The 21,509-nt window shown below is 41.9% G+C and overlaps 1 protein-coding gene across 2 annotated transcripts in view; it reads left to right on the top strand.

Moving 5' to 3' along the window:
* The window catches only part of SORCS1 (sortilin related VPS10 domain containing receptor 1), a 307,612-nt gene extending 299,555 nt beyond the window's left edge, over positions 1-8,057 (top strand). Inside the window, exons 25-28 of one of the 2 annotated variants that reach the window (XM_072869716.1) lie at positions 4,465-4,570; positions 4,745-4,905; positions 6,240-6,358; positions 7,694-8,057. In XM_072869716.1, coding sequence (XP_072725817.1) covers positions 4,465-4,570; positions 4,745-4,905; positions 6,240-6,358; positions 7,694-7,750 — 443 coding nt within the window. In that variant the 3' untranslated portion in view covers positions 7,751-8,057. The remainder of the gene's footprint in view (positions 1-4,464; positions 4,571-4,744; positions 4,906-6,239; positions 6,359-7,693) is intronic. The other variant, XM_072869717.1, reaches the window with a different exon arrangement.
* The last annotated feature ends 13,452 nt before the right edge of the window (positions 8,058-21,509 follow it).

Genomic DNA, 21,509 nt, shown 5'->3' with positions numbered 1-21,509 from the left:
CAGCCTGGATCACACAGTGCAAAGGTTACCAGCTAGCGTTAGATATATTCAGATATTCTAGAGTCAACAAACATTCAAAGCAACTAAACACAGTTCAGAAGTTGTTCAGCTGTCTGAAAGACTAGAATCAATTTACATATGCACACACACAACATTAGGCAGTTAGGACTTTAACTAATCCTATCTCAAAATGAACCATCTCCAAGGTTCTGACATTTAATTATATGCATGTCTGTGTATTCTGCATGCTAAACCCTCATTTCACAGCACAGGCCCTATTTAACTGTTACAAGAGATGGGATGGACAAATCCGTACTCAGGATTCTTAGGAATTCCTCTTCTCCAGCAGCTGCTGATAATTCTGATCAGTTGGTGTCAGCTTCTTTTGCTAGCTTACAAACAAAAAGCCTCAGTTCACTTATACCAGCTTTTTATGGTACGAACAGGTCTGCCCAAGCTGGTGTCAGTCCATATATTGCCTTGTCAATAAAGGGAAGGAGAAAGAGACTGTTATGAAAGGGTAGGGTGTAATGCACCCTAAGCAGAATCTTAGGGTGAATTGCTAATATCTGCCCTAGGAATATTGCTGCACGTTTCTGCTTTCCATTAGCTGTGGAACAGATGATCAGATGCTTACTTTTAGACATGTTAGAACCAAAAGCATAAAAAAGCAGAGATGCAGCACAGCTGATTAATCTCTACAGAAAAACAAAACAAAACACAACAGCTTGAGAAGTCAGCTTGACTTTTTTTTTCTTCTGTGGATTGTAAAAAAACACAAAAAAGTAATAGACATATGACACAGAAGAATTGCATGACTTTACATTTAAGATTTAAATTAATATACATTTTACATAATAGTTGTTATAAGGGAAGCAATCCTTGGCCTGAATTTTCAACAATGACCAGTGATAGTATATGTACTTTCAGAAAATGCTGAGTGCCCATGTCAGAAAAGAAGGCTATCTGAAAGCACCTTAATGTGAGCTTCAAATGTGGATTTACCTCCAATTGCTCACAATTTCTGATATTTTTTTCTGTGCATTTACTCTGCCAATGCACATGGCTGTTCTCCATTTTGGTCAATGTTCATTGAAGTCAAGATCAAATCCCAAATGAACGTTTAGAAATGACTCCTCTGGCCCTCAATATCCTGTAAGCCTTTTCTAATAAATTATACTTAGAATCACATTACGTATTCCTGGGAAAGGCTCGTCTTTACCTCTTGCTACTGAAGGAACATTCCTGATTTCATGTAGTGGAAACAGATGGCACTTAAAATCACATCTCCAGCCCTGCCTTTAATACAAGAGGGACCTGAATCCGAGTTTTGTGCTGTATGTCGGAGCCTCTGCAGCTTCTTGGAGAGGAATTCTGAGCATCTCTGCATGAGGAAGTGCACAGGGTCCCCAGCTACTGCATCCATGCTAAGAGCTGGCTAAAAGCTGGGTAGCTCCAGTCCCAAAGCCAGATAGTTAGTGGAGGTACTGTAGCACTTTTCTGGGCTACTAAACGTTGTCTGCTGCCTTGCGTGAACCAAAAGGCAGGGTCTATCAGTATGGCATACTGCCATGCTAAATACCAGTATGGCCTCCGGGCATGTGCTGGCCTATTTCTTGCTAGCTCAGGCTGAAGCAGAGGGTGCTCGGCTCAGACATCCTGTGTAAATACTTGATCCTTGTGCTCGCCAAAAATGCACATTTTTATTTGTATTTATGCACACACCAGGAATGAGTACTTTTTGTCCATAATAGATGTGAACACTCATTTGTCCTGCAAGGTAGGCTTTGTTGTACTTCCCTTCAAAGCCACTGGTGAGATGTGAGTGATTGCTGTAACTGGCTTCACAATGTCCTATAGGAACACTATAGGATTTTATCTGTTGCAGAAATATGATTCAGTAAGAGTGCAAAATGAGCCTGGACTGCCAAACTAGATATTAAAAAGCCCAGAGAGTAGCCACTGTGAGGTCTTCGAGGGAATATGGCTCCTTATCAAGGTGCAGAGCTCATGACTCAGTTCCCTGTCCAAATAAAAGGTCCCATTTCATGACATCAAAACCCAAGTTTTAGGTTAGAATTTGACAAAACGCCAAAAGAGAGATTTGCTTTGCTGCTGAAAACTATTGTTTTGGTTGTCAAGGAAGAAGAAAAATTTTCCTTTTGAAATGCAAGCTTTTATAAAAAATTAAATAAAATAAAGCAGGGAAACCTGGAACACAAGCCAGCACCAGAAACAGTCCCTAGAAAACACGGTCCAGGGGGATGCACATGGCCCAGAGGTGCTGCTCTGGTCTATAGTATCCCTTCTTTCCCAGCCTTTCCACTATGACTCTGTGTTGGACTCCGGGCAGGTATGGGCTGTAGTTGAATAAAACACAAAGCTCAGCATGCGTTTATGAAAGTGCATAGATATGTATATGTATATGTACGTCTACATTTATGTTCCCATGCCTCAGTGCACAGGTATGTTCCTCCCTGTGTGTGTGCCTGGTCATGCACAGCAGAAATTTCTGCAGCAGAGGAGCTGCAGGGAACAAAAGTGCAGGTATCTAAACTAGCTTGGTGTGGATATTCAAGCAGAACCTGTAGAAATGAGCCTCTGTTTCTTTGTGTGTGTGTTGTATGTGGGCATGTGCATTCCCTGGAGCACACAAGAATGACAGGCATTGGGCTCAGCACATTTCACACCTCCGTCTTCTTTGTTCAGGCCACACTGGAGGAAGGATTAATTTATGGCAATTATGGACAACAGATTGCAATCCATTCATCATGTTCATTCCTTCTTCTCATGAAAGAAAAAATAAAATAATGTCCCCAACCTAACAGACAACAACCTCAACTCTAAGGCAAACTAAAATATGCCAATATTCCTCACAAAGCAGTTAAATAGCTGTTTATTACCCAACTGTCAACGCAGCATTATAACAAGAACATTGAGTGAAGCTGAGCCTGAATTGGTCAGAGCGCCATTTTGTCATCTCACAGAACTGCAGAGACCCACAAAACACAGATGCAAAGGGGACACAGTGGAGATGTGAAAGGAATTCATAATAACAAACCATTTCATCCTGGTGCCCCACCTTCCTGAGGATAGCCTGCTTGATGTGGGAAAGAGAAGCTTTTTCACTTCTCTGCAAATTTTGGCTTTATCAGTCTGGGTGTGACAGCTGAAAACGTGTGTGTCTGTGATGTGTGTGCCTGAGTAAGTATTTGCTTGCGTGTGCATGTTTTCTTGTATCTTCTGGCTCTGGTTTAGGATGGGTCTGTTCAGTGCATGTGAAGAAGGGCAAGAGAAAGAGGATGTGTATGACAGCGGTTCAAGTTAACTTTCACTGCCTTGCAGAGGAAGGCATTACCTACGCCACCTTCTGTGTGTAAAGCCAGATAGAGGCAGTCAGTGAAGATGTATCTGCTGTGCGCATTAGCTCTGTGTAATGGCACAGCTACAGCTGCATGTCTGTCTACGGTATGTTTTATTAGTGTCTACATGAACAACTGAGACTATTGGGCCTATGCGTGTCCCTTTTTGGATGCTAGATGCCTTTCTGTTTGTGTGTGTATATGAGTGATGGAAACTCTCTATTTGATACTATTTACTTTGTATTTCTGGGAAAGCCATGCTTCTGGCCCTTTTCTGTGGCCTTATTTTGCAAGGGGCTATGAAAAGGTGGTGAGCAAAACTCCAAGGAGAAGCACAGAGACACTCTTTGTTTGATTAGGGTTGGTTTTGGTGTTTTTTTTTTCCTTGAAACTCCATTCTCTTGCATGGAAGACTTGTGGGAGAGAGAGCAGGGCACCAGAGGAAAGAGAGTAGAACGTGTTCAGAAGAGTAGGAAAGAGATAAAGGAAGAAACTGAAAATGTCAGAGGTGTGAGAAGAGCTTGCCATGATAGGGCATGGATGCTGAGACAGTGTCTGTGAAGGGCGCTGCACTTCTGGTCAGGAAGGAACAGGACTGAGCAGAGAACAATCCATTTGGTGAGCATTGTTGCTTCAGTAAAATTGAGGAGCCAGTTGCTCATTATTCACTATGCATTGGGAGCTACCCAAAATAGCTTTAAGCAAAATAGAAAGTCAACATGACAAGTTAGCCTGTGAGTAGCTCCAGGATTGTCCAGAAAATGCTAGTTTTGGTACTCAAGTGACCTCATTTGCAACTACCTTAGGTAATTGTCTGCAATATGAGAGAGTATGTTTCAGGCAGTCCTCTAACAGGCCAGAGAAGAGAGGCCTCTAAGGAGAAAGCTATGGGACTTCACATCAAGGGGTAGATTGAGCACCACAAGTGGTCTGAACCCAGGTTTCTTCCCAGGTGGATTAGAAAGTGAGAGAAGCCCTGGAGATGTGTGGACAGATGAGGCCTGCTACAAGTGCAGTAAGGGGAGAATGGACTATGTTTCTGGATGGAGCAACTTTCACTCCAGGCTGGGGGTGGCTCTAACCTTCTTCCCCTCTCTTGCAGCTCCCCTGGTGGACCTCACTCCCAGTCACAGTGGTTCAGCTATGCTCATGCTCCTCTCTGTCATTTTTGTGGGACTAGCCGTGTTTGTAATCTACAAGTTCAAAAGGTATGACTCTCCCTGAGCCCTTTCCTTCTCCCCGTTGCTGCCTTTCACTGAGGTGTTTGGGTTTTGTTTTGCTGGGTTTTCTTTTTTGCAGTGATTTGTTTCTTGATTTGTAAAAGCTGATACTACATCATCTGCCAGAGTACCCCACAATGATGGTTTCTGTTAATGTTTTAGGAAGATTCCTGGCCTTAATATATATGCACAGATGCAGAATGAAAAAGATCAAGAGATGGTCAGTCCAGTCAGTCAGAGGGAAAGCATACCTAATGTCCCTCAAAGTGAGCTGATGAGCCCTGAGCAACTAGTAGATGAGAAGTTGGAAGTCCAGCCCATAGGTAAATAATTTGCAGCATCCCACAGCTGGTCAGACTCTGACTTATAATTGGCTAACCCTTTTCTCAGCCTCCCCCCTTCCCATATTCCTGCACACTCCTGCTCCCATCCTCTTCTGCTGCAGCATTAGTTTTGCTACAGGAAATCTTGCTAACTCTTCCATCTCCCTTACTTGCCATGTGATGAAAGGGAGGGGAACAACTTTAGGCTTTTTCTCTCTCCTAGTTGCTCTGTGTAGATCCCTCCCCCTTCCCAAAAATCCTGCCGGCACTTAACTTGCGCACTAAGGCAATTTAATTTATTTTGCTGGGGCTGATATAGTTGCGGGGCTAAACCCCACATCCAGGAGAACTTCAGCCACCCTCACCTGGAACATGGAGGTGAGCAGGTGATTTGGTAAGTCAGATCTAAAAGCTAAATATTTGTTGATGTTTTGACTGCTGTGGCCTTTGTGCTGTGCCAGACCTCGTTGCCAGCAGCAATGCTAGCCTAGCTGATTCCCAGAGAAATCGAGCAAAACCTGGGATCTCAGCGTTGGACAGCTGGGTTTGCCCTCAGGCTGATTTCTCCCACAGGCCCCTGTGGTTGAAAATTTGCAAAGCAGGCTTTAATAGGACCTAAAGTGAATAGACTTGAAGCACGCATACTGGGATCAGTCACACATTTGCCCATGCTTATATGTTTTCTGTTACCCTGACTACAGTAAAAGTGTTGGGATGGAGCAGGGAGGTTTCAGCCTGGGGACATATTCTGTTAAAGCCAGCATTGCTTGGGCATTGCTCAGCTTTGCTTGTGAGGTGACAATTCTGCAGGCCCAGACCGGAGGTATAGTACAGGACCCCTGCAAATAAGGACATGGACCTATTTTAGAGGAACTAAAGTTTATAGCTGTTTTGACTTAGATGGGAGTGAAGCATAGTTGTAACTGAGATGCTTATTTGCACGATTTCATCAGCTTAACCAAACCTTAGATCCCACCTGAGGATGTCCCTAAAATGTATGGGAGTGTTTGCTAAAGCAGGCTTGGAGTCATAGCTACTGCAGAGAGGGAGCAAGGGGAAGGGCAATTAAAGGAGGGAATGTGATGTGCTAAGATTGCGGCCTGCGAAACAACCTGGGAGGAAAAAGAAGAAAGTCTCTTGATGAAACTGATACCTAAGCTGGAAACCCCACTGCAATCAATACTGGTCTCTCCTCACCTGTTCACTAAGGAGAGATCTGGTAGCTATTAAAAGCTTTTAAGCAACTATTCATCAGCAGACCTGGACATCCCTGCTTAGCAGAACACAGGATGGAGTGAGGGGACCAACCTTCCCATGTGGTGTTCCCCATACAGAGCAACCCCAGGCCACAGTCCAGAACCCAAGGAAAGGAAATGCAACCAAGGTAGTCTGGACAGAGGACTTCCAAAAGGCTTGTGGATCACCAAGAGGTTTCAAGCCAAGACCCGGAGCGGTGGGTCCTAAACTTTAACAATTCTTTTTTTCGTTTGATTTTTTTTTCTTTTCTTTTTTTCTTTTTCCCCCAGAAGCCTCCAAGGCAAAATTGATGTAAGATGCTAAGGGAGAAACACCCAATTTCAGGTCAGGAAATCTCCTTCTAGAGTTAGATGGGCTTTGAGCTTCTCCTTTCTAAAAGGATGTAATGACCGTGGTTCATGCTGTTCCAGGGGCAGGGAAACACGTTTTCACAGGTCACTCAGACTGAAGCGGCAAGACTCAGTCACATCCTAGCTCTATTCAAGGTACCTTCAAAACTGCTCTTGCTGGTGTTGGAAACTAAACCCTTGATGCCTCTAGGATAAGTGTAATCAAAAGCCAATTTTGGGGGTAGGTTTTCATTTGGTGTAACTATAGCATTTCTGGCTTTCTACAATAGCCAGCATTTTGTGTATTTCTCAGCTGTGCTACTGGACACTGTATTGAACCAGAAATTGGCCTTTTATAACTCTTTGGTTTGCACCTGTAACTGCACTAGTGAGCACAAAAGGTAAATGTGTGGCATACATAGACTCAATTCTCTCTCAAAAGGAATCAGTCCAACAAACTTCCTAAGAATGTTTTTCCATCCTGTCAGTAAGATGAATGAGGAAACTGAATCAGAGCTCATTGACAAAATGAAAAGGTCTGGACCTAGGTGTGAACAGAATAGAAAGTGCAAAGGCTCTTCACTCTCCTATACAACCACCTCGTCTGTTTCTGGAAATCAGCAATTTCTTTTTTAATGAGTTTTCTTTCTTTTGGGAAAACAAAGCAAGACTGTAATTGGGTGTTTCTCTTTTGTATGCTTGTCCAGAAGCCAGGTTTTTCAACCCCTTTGACTAACATTCAGGGATCCTTCCTTGGAGGAATCTGAATGATGTCCCTGGATCATTTAATTTTCTCTCCAAACTGTGGCAGCAAAAAACCACAGTTCCTGTTTTTTGGATGTGAGTGGTTTAGGCTCTTCTTTTGCAAATGCAAAGCTTAAGGTTATTTATGAAATCTCCAATACCTTATCATTGCAAATGAGTTACACATTTCCTCTGAGGACCTCAACCCCTCCTTCCCTCCACCCCTCTGCTCTGGCCTCTCCTTCTTCTGTTCAACATGGGTGAATCATCTTCATTAGCAAAAGAACAGGACATCACCTTCAGTGTTTTGAATGACAAGAAAACATTTCTGGGAAGAACGTGTCAGTCTGGAACACTTGAATCCCAAAGGCCAGCAAGGTGATACCTTCAAACGTCTTCCTTGGCTAAACACACTTGTTATTTACTGACTCTTTTATTTTGTTCTTTCTTTGCCACAGGAAGTATTTCCACAGCTGCTGAGCCCCAGAGCACAAAAGAAATCCCTACCTATGTAAATGGTTGAATTGAGGACACCGATACATATCTATATCTAAAAAAAGAGGAGAGCTCACTACATTTGGACTTTTTAATTCTTCAGATGACAAAGGGTTTTTAGCTTTAAGCCTGTGCATGTGGACATTATACTGAGACCATAGTGGAACTGCATTGTACAGGTGTTCAATTTTAGTGGGGGGTGGGGGAAGAGGAACTGGTACCACTATTCACTCCTGCGGCCCTTCCCCTCACCCCTCCACTCTCTCTTTTTTCTGATCTGTCTCTAATTTGTAGAAAATTCATAATGATATAGGCCAAGAATATGCATGGGGGTCTCTTCTTTAGGGAGAGGGGTGGGCTGGGATGTGGGGGGAGAAGGGCTGGGGGCGGTGGGAGGGGGCCTTTAGGGTTCTTGGCTTTAGATTTAACTGCTCTTTTAGCACTTTGGGCTGTGGGAGGGCTAGCCGCCCCAGCAGACTTTCATAGGACACACAAAAAATCACACTGGAATTTAAAGGCACTGAAAATATTCTTGGTCAGTCTGGTTTATGTCTTTGTTTGGACTCTGCCCTTTGTTCCTCTAGCTGCAGCTGCTGCCTGTGCCCCACGGCTGCGAGGAGGCTGAGTGCGAGTGTGGGTGATCCCAACCGCAAGGCCAGGCTCTTTCTTAAACAGCTTTTTTAGCCTACTCACACCAAGGCATCCCACTGATAGCACTGTTGAAAGATAACTTTTTGCCTCCTAACCTTGAATGGAACAGAACTAGCATGCATTACAGGCAGGGAGATCTGTCCATACTGCACTTGTAGGAGGTTATTGCCAGCATGAACTTATACTGTACTTTGTACCAGCCTTACAACTTCAATTTTGGCTAAGAGAAAGCCCTAGTAACACCCTCAGCTGCATTTAGTGCTCATGTTTGGATTTGTCTGGGGAAGTCCCAAGAGATCTCTGCCTTTTGGGAGTCACCCCAAGGCCTGTCGATTTTTTGAAAGACACCTTGTCCATAGAATAGGGAGCAGGGAAAGGTCTATGTGCAGTTTTCTATGACCTTCTTGGCAACCCCCCTTGGCTGCAGATCTGCAAACTCCTGCCACTCTAGGCAGAGGAGGGAGAATAAAGGAGGATTTGGCCTGAGATTGTTGTCATGCATTTTGAGCCCCAGCACCACCAGACCACTCTTGTACAAGATTTGATTTCTTACCAATAACATAAGCTCGATTCTTACACTGCAACTAGAAATGAGGCTGCAGGACATGTTCACGTAGACTATGCAAGGGAACAGCAGGAAAGTAGGCTTAGCATACCTCAAACAAGTCCTCCCAAGACACTGGATATCTGGCTGAAGCCTAACCTGTGGTCATCACAGCTGTTGATTTCCAACCCAACTCAGGTAAACCTAGCACCAGGATTTTGGTTTGAAGTACAAAGAGAGAAAGACAGTAACCAACGTACGCTTACTTAATTATGTTAGGTGAAGGCAAATAGAGGCCAGTTCATAATCAGCGTAGCACACTTAGGAGGCACCCTGATTTCTGACATGAGTGGGTTTTGTTCAGTAGACATTGCGCACGGCAACCTGAGTCAAAAACAGGAGAAAGCAGCGTGGTAGGCATTGCCCAGAGTCCTGGGGCACGGGTTTGGTGGTGGTGGTGGTGGTGGGTTTGAATTTCTCTGTCACAAATTGGGCACAAGCCCGAATCAACCTACTTGCTGGCAAAGAAAAAAAGTGATACCAAGTGTAAGAACATTAGACACGTAGTAGTTAAAGGATAATCGCATAGAGAGTCCTCTGCCTCTTTCTGAGTTTCTCTGAAGACAGGCAGAAACACAGCAGTTTGTATGGCTTTGCTATTGTCTTTGCAACTACAGCTTTAAGAAAGATGGGAAAGTTTTGGCAGCAACTGTATAATACTCCCCACTGAAGTCCAACATTAGCCAACTTATTTTTATAGTAAGCCAATCAAAAAGTTTTCTTATAGTGTTGGAACTATTTCTAATTTTAAAATTACTTTTTTTGATGTACTTTTTCATCTTCTTTTTCCCTTTCGTTAAATACAATGTAGCGTAATGTATAATTGCTATTGTTTATTGCTTTTACAGTCATATTTATTAAACAGATTATGTCTCTAAATGAAGGCCATTGGTTTTATTGCTCATTTTAGCTCTCTGTCCCTGGTTGGGATCACTAACGACACTAAAACGGTAGGAAGATAACTTCAAAAAGAAAGGGGTGTTCAGTAGAAGTGGGAGAGGGTGGTGATAGTATGCTTCTGAAAATATAGTTCCTAGAAGCAGGATGATAATATGAAGGTAACTTTCTCAGCCCTCAGTCAAATTGCTTTATAAAGTAAAGCTTGATACTATGATCTCCATTTTATGGATGGGGAAGCTGAGGGATGCAGAGGTGCAGTGCTGTTTTTCTGGTTTCCAAATAGTCAATGGCAGAGCTCTGAGCAGCTCCCTGGACCTCCAGCTCCATTCCCTGCTCATGGTTATCCCTCCCCATGCACACTGTTAAAAGTTCCTTTAAAATGGCTTTTTTGACTACCCTTTTGCCAACACTGATGAAGAAAAGTTTAAATTATTCGCATTACCGATTAATCAGGTTTTACATGTGAAGAAAATGAAGCATGGGAAGTTTCTGTCAGCTTGACAGATGACAGTGGATGCATGTTGCTGAGAAAAAGAAAGAAAACATAGCTTCCCTGCTTTTGAAGTCAGGATGCAACCACCAGATCGTTCTGCCTCTTATAACTGGCTCCTGGTTCAGTTCTCTAGCCTTTTTTGAGCCCCTGGCATAAGAAATTATACACAGATAGTCAAAGATCTGGGGTTCAGGCATCGTCAACAACCAAGGCTGTGGTATCGCATGTCAAGTCCAGGAATAATGAGTTTGTTTGTGGGAGGAGTGTGTAGTTTTCACATCCTGGGCAAATCCCAGTATAATTACGATTACCAGCCTAAAATGTTAAAGCGGACACTGCAGCCTTTCGTCACCTTTCATTCAGGCTTAATGAACAGCTGGCACAGCCATGGCCATAGTGCAGGTGACTCAGAGACGTGTGTGTAGACGTAATCTGCTTTTATAGTTTAAGTGCCCACCTGAATTAGCAGGCATCTGTTCTGGCCATAAACAGTAAGTCTGGTTTTGGCAAGCATCTCTAAAGCATTTTCAGATCATTCTCTTCAGCTTGTGTGTGTCCTGAGGCAGAGACTGATTATTATTTGTAGTTGTTGTTTTCTGGTTTGTATAACAACACAGTGATGCACTGCTAATGGCTGAACACTGAAACAATAAACAAAGAGTATACCAAATACTTATAAAATCCATTATGAATTTTCTCTGAGGATATTATCATACCTTGAGAGAATAAAAAAAGTTAATTATCCTTTGTCAGAAAGAGCAGAGAGTAAAAATATGGTTAAAAACTCAAACAAAATATTTTCCTAATTTGTTGTTGATTCTCTACCATCATCTTAACTACCAGAACACAGACATATGGATGGGACAGACATATTGGCTTCAGAGAGATTTATACTTCTCCACCTAGCAGCACATTTAGGCTAAGATGCTGGATTGCCTTTCCTGGAAATCAGTAGGTGTTGGTGTTTAAATACTTTTGAGGATCTGGGCCTCAAACAATTGCTTGCTGTTAGTATGTGGCTACGTTTAATTGCTTAAACTTCTGCTGGAAAGCAAGACTCTGAAAGCACGGGCTGAAATGCTTATGCAAATGAAGCAGCAATTTCCAGTGACCCTAAATGAACCCTGTCTTGGTCCTGTCAACTTCTGCTGAGAATTTCTGACAATTGCATTTAGTCTAGTACCTAGAGCTGATAACAAGGGATTAGTACTTTATCTGTGTGCTGTCGTCTCTCATTGAATGCATGGAAAGTTTCCTTGCCACATTATATCTCTAGGTATATTCAGTGTTTTGAACATTACACCTGGTTGCAGAGCTACCATGTTCATGACGTTAAAAAAGAAAACCTTATTTTCCTTCAGTTAATGAGATGCCATCCTTGCATTTCTCCATGAAACAGAATAGTAAAGCATGTGAATAAATAATACTTGAGCTAGAACAGATCCTTTTAGATTAGAGTGTTGGTATGATCCTGGCCATAATACTCAGAAGAAAAGACTGAAGTCAAATTGTTTTCTGATTGATAAGATCAAAGTGTTATCATGTACCGAGTCATCAGCCTAAGAGACATGTTTCATCTGCAGTTTTAACTTTAGCTTTTTATTTTCCTTTATTTCCTACTGGGGAATGTGGCTATCTATTACTGTTCACTGTGCTGAAAGCGGGACCTAGAGGAAATCTGTGTTGTTATATATTCCTCAATGTGAGAATTTCACGATGTCTTCCTTGTTGTTTGCATTGTCGTACAGCCATGCCAGTGCTAGGTGCTATATGCACATAGGCAGTAGAGGTGACATTGTAACTGGATAAAATGAACAAAATAAGGGAACAAGTTTTCTCACCTCTGTATTGCAGATGATTGAGTCTCACATTATAATCTTGGGTCATTTGGACAAGTGGATCTTAACCAGGCCTTCTCTACGTGAAAAAAACCTCAGCACTGTGTATGAGAGCTCTGAATGAGATGGACAGCCCAATATCTAAATAAGCCCAACATCTGAATAGCCCAGCTCAATATAGGATTAATGATTTGCATCCTAGGAGGTACAGAGATGTGTAGGAGACCAGCTTAGGGCAGTAGCTCCATGCTGTTCTGTCTCTGCAAAGGCTTGCTTTCTGCTGGGATAAGTTAGTGAGATTTGAAGTTTGTGCTAATTTATGTTCTGTTTTCTCTAGAGAGAGTAGCATGACTAAAATACATCCAGTCAAATATCTAAGCTTGACTCTAAGTGCTTAGACAGTAGGGCCAGGCGTGGGTTTGTATAATGAACTCCCACCAAGCTGTAACAGCCCAGCCATGTGTAAGCAGAGTAGGAGCCAGACAACTATTGGATTTCCTCAACTTCTCTGAGGCTGTAGCACATCCAACCACTGTGGACACAAGTATCATTAACAGTAGCCAGGATATTGCTTATATTGTGCTTCATATTTAAATGAATTGTGTAGAAGGATGTCAACCAGAATCATTAATCTGACATGCGAGGTGCCACCAAACTGCAGAGAAAATAAGCTACAATCCCAAAGTTTTGTAGTTTATAATCTTTTATGGAGAAGCCCTGAGAGACAAAGATGCAAGAGAAGGAATGTAGCAAAGCTGCTGAGAGGAGAGTCATGACTGTCTGTCTTTGGTAAAACACAGATGCAAGAAAAAGCCCTCCCTTTTTCTAACAAAATCCTCCTCCAGCCTTCCCTAGACAAAGTTGGACGTGGTGGTGTTTCTGGGACTGCAGCTACCCTGGCAAATAATTGCTCCCCAGCCCGAAAGCATGGGCCGCCCGTCCCATGGACCGTGTCATTCCTTGTCGTGCCCCCCAGAGGCAGCTGGAGGGTAGAGCTCTGAAACGCTAATTGGACTGACAGCTGCCTCCGCTCTTGCTGCCTGCTGCAAAAAGATGAATAATGCATGCAGCACATTTACATGTAGTGTTACAAAGTGCTTTAAGGGAGAAACCCTTCGATTATTAACCCTGCCTCCATGGGAGCAGCATCCTCATTCTGTCACTGCAGAGAAATCCTGAACTGAGGGGCTGAACCCTAATCTCCACACCAGAAGGGTCTGGGATGCAGCGCGTTGCCATCTCTCCGCATGTGCGGTGTACTCCAAACTGAGGGTCCCTCTTGGGTCTAAGGCAGTCTCAGTGCAGATTCCTGCTCTCGGCATTTAGGCTGAAGCTGGAAACCTTCCTTAACCTCTGTAGGAGATAGGGATATTACACGGACTACCCATTTTAAGTGATTCCTGCCTCATGTCACCTCAGGTGAGTGGATGAGACTCAGCAATGTAGAGAAGTGGATGCTGTACATTGTGTGGAATATTTACACCAAATATTTCAGAACAAATAACTCTTTCCCACTTCCCACACTTGCTTAGTCCCACCCAGGGAGTGCGAGATTCAAAACACTGTAATCCTCCTTCCTGCTCCCCTGAAGCTACAACATGTCTATAGCAGAGACTTGAGGTTTCTTCCCTTCCTTCTGTGGCCTTATGTGCAAGGTGAAGCTGTTTGGTCTGAGCTGCAAGCCCCTAACCAGCTGCACCAAGGCGTGTCTCTGGAAAGCGCTTGCTCAAGAGACCCAGAAGAAACACTAATAAATGTAAAAAACAAAATCCTGCTTCGGACCCTGCTGCAGAGCCACAGGACTGGAGAGACTGACCTCTGAGACACTGATTTCTTGAAAAAAATCTTGGAGTGAGCCGTTCATGGAATAGGTTTTCCCCTGCTGCTGCGTTGGTTTGTGTAGATAAAAGTGTTTTCCACTACAGATGAATTTGCAGGAGTATTGTTTGGTTAATTATTTATGTTCCATTAGTGACTAGAGGCCCTGGCACTCTCAACTGTCACAGGATGAAAGACAACTTGTATCCAAAATAATTTGCAGTTCACGGAGGAAATTTTCGAAGCCACAGAAAGCAGTTAGTTTCCTAGATGATATTTACACTTTGAAAAACAGCTCCTTAATGGACAAGCGAGAGGCCCTTCCTGAGTCTAGAAACTTCTTTTCTTCCCTTGAAGTCCTAAAATACAGCAGTTGGGTTATTAATCTCACTTGCCATGACATTTAGCTAAGCCTGAACCAGGGTCAGAGCCAGCATGCCTGTCTGAGCTTGGATGTGGTTGCAGAGGAAAGCTCTGTAGTTAGACTGCCAACAATGCCCCATCAGAAAGGCTGACCTGACCATCTGCTTCGAGTCATTTTTCATTACTGGATTTTTTTTCCCATGTCTTCATGCCACACTGACCTGAAAACTTACTGTGCTGCCTGCTGCTGTGGGCCTTCCTCTCATTTTGTCAGGGTACCCAAAGACTTAGCCCACAGCCTTCAGCTGACCTTGGTGTTTGTCTGTAAAACAGAAGCACTTATTTCCTTTACAGTGTTTTCTTAAGGTTCCTCAGCCCTTTGATACAGTTACAAGAAGAGCTCATTTCTTCTAAGGCACAATCAGGGTTATTGGAGTTAACTTCATGGGAAAATAAACACTGGTTTATTTTCAGCAACACTTTGTTGCTCAAACTCCTCAAGCGCTCAGTGTATGTTATGATATAGAAGGATTACATTTGGCAACTCTTAACAAAAATGAAATTATGATCCCTCCCCAGCAATCTATTTTACTTTCCTGTTAATCTAAACATTTTTATTAATTAAAAGCAATGATTATTTTCCATGTAATTATTGCATACTTTTTTTCTAATTTCAAAGAATATTCTGGTTTCAAGGAGAAGAAATTTACCTTCAGTCCTTAGTTTTACTTGAACTTTTCCTTCATCTATATAATACTTCTCCTAATTATTATTTTTAATTGATATGATAATGCAGAAGGCAGCCAACATTATTTGTTGACTTGTCTGAACTACATTCTAAAAATAGATTATTGTATTGGCTCCCTTTTGAAATTCTGATTTCCTCATTGTGCATAGCAAGATACTAATGTGCATTTTTCCAAAACTTGCAGAAAAAGAATGCCCCGACTCTTGAGAAACAAATAGATAACAAGGAGAAATGATGAGTGCTTCTAGCTCTGGAGTTGGATCCCATTTTCAGATCTTATTATCTTTTCCCTATTATTCATGAAAAATCATGCACAAATTAAATGATAGTGAAGCTAAGAATGAATAGCTGGGGAAATAATAATAATACAAAGTTCTCTTTTTTTCTCCTTTTTCCTTGATGGTGCCTGAAAGAGCATTAACATGTCTACAAAGTATCTCTACCAGCTACCTGCAAACACCTGCTGGTTGGATTAACTGGACACTAGCTAGCCTTTGACTTTGGCATCTTTGAATATCTGAGTGCTTTTCCAATGGACTATAAAGTGTACAGTTAAAAGGAGACTTTTAGAAGCATACAGAGGACCCTTTGTGTGAATTCTAGTCATATTTTTCAAAGAACTGAAAAGGCTTTATTTTTCTTGAAGGACAGATGACTTTAAAAGATTTGTTATAAGCCCAGCCTTGAAAGACCATCAGAGTTGTCAAGGCTTATTGTCATACAGAATTTGGCAGCAGATCTGAAAGATGAAAGTATTTACCTTGTGAGCGTTTCCACTTGCATGGACTTATTAGCTTATTTACAACTTGATCCTGAGTGCTTGAACCGAGGATGGAAAAACTGTAGGAATAAACCTCACTACTCAGGTGCTGCATGATGTTGGCATACATAGACCTCTGCAGAAAGAAAGGAAGGTGACTCCATGGCAAGAGACTGTCCTGGGAGCTACCTTTCCCTCCTGTAATCCACAGGAATCCCTTTCCTCATTGTCTTTCCAGGTCTTGCTCTGATACGATGGCCTGAGATGGCAGGGAACCTGATGTGGTGGTTCATGCAGTCCCTTCCCATCCTATATCTTCCCTGCTATCTTCTCCAGCCTCCTTTGTCACAGGCATCGTAGCTGAGCAATTCGCAGCTGGGAGAGGGGCAGAAGGGAGGGAATGGAGAGATGTGGTGAGAGTAGAGAGTTTTGTAGCAGAGTTGTATTTCTGTGTGAAACTTTTTGGCATTCCTCCAGCCTTGGCGTAGGCAGCTGTGTCAATAGGTAACTTTAGGAAGGACCAATACTGTTTTAGATAACCATTGCAGTGAAGCAAACCCTCAGCTAAGGTAAGATGGTGAAGGCAGTGGATCATACGGAGAACAGCACCAGGTCCAGCTGAGGAAGTTCAGGCATGCAGCTGAAATGGTTCTCAGGAAAGCTCCTTTAGCCGGGAAGTCTCAGAGGTGCCCTCCCTATTAGAAATGCTGCCTGGAGTTCAATACCCCTTTTTCACCTACCAGAAACCCTATCAGCTAATAAATTGTGTCACTAATTTCTCACACTGCTACAAAGTCTTCCACAAAGCTGTTCCCAAAGGCTCCTGCTGAGAAGACTTCTCCCCTATCTTCCCAAGCTGATCCTCATTTATTGCTGATTAATTGCTAAGACAGCAACACAGAGGAGTATAACACAAAACCCTCTCGATATACATTGGAAATGCCTCATTGCTGTGTTTTTAACACCAGATATCTTATTTTTTTAAAAAAATGAAGTGACATTGGAGAAAGCTAAATAAACCCCCAAACAATGTCACATTCTTCTTAAAAATATTACTATTTTATTGAGAAATCAGAAACTGTATCTTTTCATAAAACAGTTCCCATTTTATTTTTTTTTCTAAGACAGCATCTTAAAGCCTTTTAGAAGACACTTCTAACACAGAGGAAAAAATGAAAGACCAGTTACCTTTATCAGAAAATTTTACTGGTAAATATTGCCAGACTGCCTCACCTTCTGAATCTTGTTCAATCCCAAAACACCAACATATTAACAGTTTGTAGATTTTGAGATAAGTAAAATATCATCACTATCAATAGTATGTATAAATGCAGCCAGAAGGTTCCTCCAAGAAAATAACTCTGAACACTGCGGATGATTATTAGCAATTTTTTTTGTTTGTTTGATTAGCGTTCTCAGTTGTTGCAAACATGGTCATGATTATCATATTAACCAGCAGACGCGTTAATTACCAAAACACAAACCTGCAGGTTACTACTGGACTGAAGTTAGTAAAAATCCCATTCTTTATTAAATTCATTAGAATATTTCCTCAGCCTGAAGACTCATAAGTAGATCTTGTTTTTAAAATCCCTTTCAGCCAAATAACCACTTAACTAATCTCAAATTAAGTATCTTAGTCAGGATTTGAAATTATTCAGTCTTCTCAGGGAATTGCATTTGAATATTATTATAATATCATCTAGGGAAATGTTTTATTCCCAGCAATGAAAAGAAAAAAAAAGTATATAAAACATTCTTTTAAATGGGATTTTAATTTATTTTTCTGAAAGTGAATTCAGCACTTGGCCACCTTGGAAACCAGCATCCTTCATTTACCTACAGACTAAGCACTAAGCCCTGTTCACATCATTACATCAATGTACCTACCTCATAATTAGCAACATCTATATCTTTGTTTTTCACAAATGCTCCGTCACTGCTGGAAGACCAAACTGGTGTTATTTCTTTCAATGGATAGTAAATTTCTCAAAGAATTATGTTTTTGGGAGAGGAGAAACAACACTGTATAGTCATTTGAGGGAAATTCTGCCAGGTGTTTTTTCCAATTTTTTTTTTCTAGTTTTTAGTTTAGTTTTGAATATGTTGGTTTCACTGGAATGGAACATCTCTATTTCTCTTCACTGAGCTTTTTTATTCACCAGAGCAGAACAACAGTGAAAAATCCGTCTATCTCTGTTGCTGAGATGTTCATAGCAGCTGGCAGTGTTTGCTACAGAGGGCCCAGCAGAGCACACATGAGTTTGTCCAGACCATTCCCTATTTTGAAGTGCAGCAAAGACAGTTTAGCTCTCAGTCTGAGATCTGTTCCTAAATAATGAGGAATCTTCTGGAACTCATAGGAGGAATCTTCTAGAACTCAGTGCTGCAGGCAGTAGGGTTGGGAAGCCCTTCTGGATGGCCCGTGAAGCCCTGCAGATGCAGTACTTTGCTGTGGGACATGCTGGGGTCAGGTCTGCATTGATGTACTGACACGGGCAGGGCTCAGAGCCAAAGGGAAATGCAGATAGGTTCCCACAGTTTTGTTTTTCTCCTGTATGTGTGCTCTGTTTTCCCCAATTCTTCCATCTCCTATTGTGGTTATACCACAAGACATCAGCCAGCAAGGATGGTCCAGGGTTGTTTCAAGAAAGGCCTTTTCGTAAAGATGCTCCTATGGCAGGTGGACTTCGTAGGCAAGCCGAGCTCATCCTGATTTCAGACTTATCCACCAGGGCAGTCAGGGCATGAGGTACCAGCTCTTGCTGGTATCCCCTTTCTCAGCTTGCTCCTGCTTCCAGCCAGCAAAGACAAAGTGAAGATGAAGTGATTAAGTCTTGAGCACTAAAAAATCAGAAACCAGAAAATTTCTGTCCAATTCCTGCTTTGAGCTTAGTGATGTCTAGCTCAGCTAGGAGATTTCCTTTAGAAAGACATCTATTCTTAATTAAAGCATTTGTGTCTTTTTGGTATAAAGATTCACTTTCAGAAGAAAGTGAATTATGCAAGAAAATAAAAAGTATTCTACAGGGTTCTTTGGAGCTTTCTCATGACAGAAGCCTCATTCACTAACCTGGTAATGAACAAGAGCACAGAGCTCCCCTTTCCTCTACCATTGCAGCTATATGCAGGAAAGATGAGTCTCTGGAAGAGGTCGGGAAGCCACCAGGACTTGTCTGAGTTTGAGCACAGATGGTAATGGCATAACATTTTTTTCCATTTAGTCTAATGACAGGGCAGGAATAAAAAAAAACCAAACCAGTGGAAGAGCAATTTGGAAGCTAAACTTTAGGGATTCACATCCAGAAGGAATCCGTCAGTGTGAATTCACCTGCTTCTAGGGTTGGGCTTTTTTAAAATGTCCTGGATTTGTAAAAAATAAAAAAAAAAAAATTAAGATATAGGCTGAAAAAAATGCTTTTTTGCTTATGAAGTCCATTTGCCTGCTTTTTGAGCAATGTCATGTAATCTCTTGTGAGCAGGGCATTGGGAAGGAAAAGGCTACAGTAATCACTACAAATTCTGCATCCTCAGGCAGACTGACTACTGATAAGTCGTTCCACAAATTATCCACAGAAATCCTTCCTTCTGGGAGGTGATGGTGCACTAAGCAGTATGAGAAAAGCACCGCTTAAGTAACAGGATCTGAGCACTGGTGGTCCTACTTGTACTTCTACAGTGGCTTTTCAACCCGTTTTCATGCCTATACCTCATACCCACTCTGGTAAGCATCCGCTCATCAGAACACCGTAGTTCAGCTCCCAGCCCAAAGCACTTTATTTACCTATCTCTGAACTGCTCTGAGGGTGAAGCACTGCTTTATAGCACTTTTTGTGGTATATATTGTGCTCTTCTAGATCAGAATTCCCATGCCTTTTTTTTTTTAAATCCTTTAATCAAGTCATAAGGAAGAAATTTCAGCAAGCCCAAGAGAGAGAGAAAACAGAATGGCTCCATTATGAAATGAGAACAGACCTCACCTTGCCAAATTTCCAGCACACCAGGCCTCTGCCTTGCTTTGGAGGAAGCTGAGAGGGTTGCAGTCATATGTGTGGGCAAACAAGAAGTTGCTGGGGTGATATTGCTTTAATCAATTCAGTGAGTAGGAAAATCAGGCTGCGGTGAGTTGTCATGTAACAAGCTCATGAATAAAAAACAGTGAAGAAAACATGGTACATGGGGAGATGCTGTTCCTTTCTAGAAGTCCTTTCAAACTTAATGCCAGGGGTTTCAGCTGAGTTTGTATATAATTATACTATTTAGTCATGACAATAGCAAGAAAGATAAAAGAGTCGTTGGGCCCAGAATTGCAGAGTCATGTACATCCCATAGGAAAGAGATCTTCAGCCATGACTGGATGTATCTTGCCAGCTCATGAAAGACCAAGCAATTTCTGGTCTTTCTGATAAAGAAACTTTTGTAAGTCCTTAGTTCAACAAGGTCTTTTCAGTAGCACATGACAAGTGACTGCTTGTCACATTGATGGTGGTACCTAATTGCTTCTGATCCAACAGACAGACTGTGGATAAGCCTCCTCACTCAGCAAAGTGAGAGGATCTGCTAATTATAGCCTGGATGTTAATGTAATCTTTGGTCTAACTCAGGAGTGCTTTAATTAGGTTGCTCTCTGACCTTCTGCATTTGTTTTTTCAGTACAAATCGCTGATCCTTCTCTGTTGCTGTCTGAAGTGATGGGCTGTGGTGCAGCCATAGGGCCTGGTGAGGTACGGCTACAGCAACGTGTTAATACGCAAGTGTGACATCAACAGGAGCAGGATCGAGGGCCAGGAAAAAGCAAGAAAGAAGTGAAAATCCTGCCTCTGAGGCTGTCATTGGGAGATTGCCAGGATTTTGTTCCCATTCATCATCCGTATCATCATTTAGAGGGCATCTAATGACTGCTCAGACAGGATATTTTAGCTGTCCACACATTGCAATTGACCTAGAAAAGGTCAATTGATGTCCTACTGAAATCAGCAGGAACTGATTAAATATGCAGTAATTGTGGTGAACGGTATTGGGTGGGAGAAACCAATGTCATTCCACTGACAACTTCAATAGGAATCTGACGATTTTCACCAAAAATCATCCGAATGCTCTTGAAGTGCACTGGACTTATTCCATTACCTTCAATGAGCTTCTAATCAGAGCACACATCTGGATAAGGCATAAAATTAGTGTGTTATTCTTTAAACATGGAAAAAAATTATATTGGAAATTAATTTTTTTTCACTTAGGCAGGTGTGATTCTTCATTACCACCGCCCTTCCCGTCCTTTGTCCTCATGCCTTTCATTATCAGAATGCCAATGTAATAAAGTTAACTCTCTTTGTTATACAAAAATTACAACTGAATGCTTGGAAGCTTAACAAAGGCAGAGATTAAAATAAAACAAAAACTAAAACCCAGAAAAGTAAGACTTTTAAAAGTAAGAAAAGGACTTAGCTTAAGCACACAAAAAATATTGATAGAATACCTTTAAATATTACCTTAATAGTGGCAACTGACAATTTGAGCAGCAGCATCAGAAAAAAAATTAAATGGTGTCTTGTTTCGTGTTTGCAAGGCTGGATGTGAGGTGAAAGGGAAAATAACACTATAAAA

This window comes from Ciconia boyciana, chromosome 8 (assembly GCF_034638445.1).
Source record: "Ciconia boyciana chromosome 8, ASM3463844v1, whole genome shotgun sequence".
Taxonomy (NCBI): domain Eukaryota; kingdom Metazoa; phylum Chordata; class Aves; order Ciconiiformes; family Ciconiidae; genus Ciconia; species Ciconia boyciana.
This window is presented reverse-complemented; position numbering and strand designations above follow the sequence as displayed.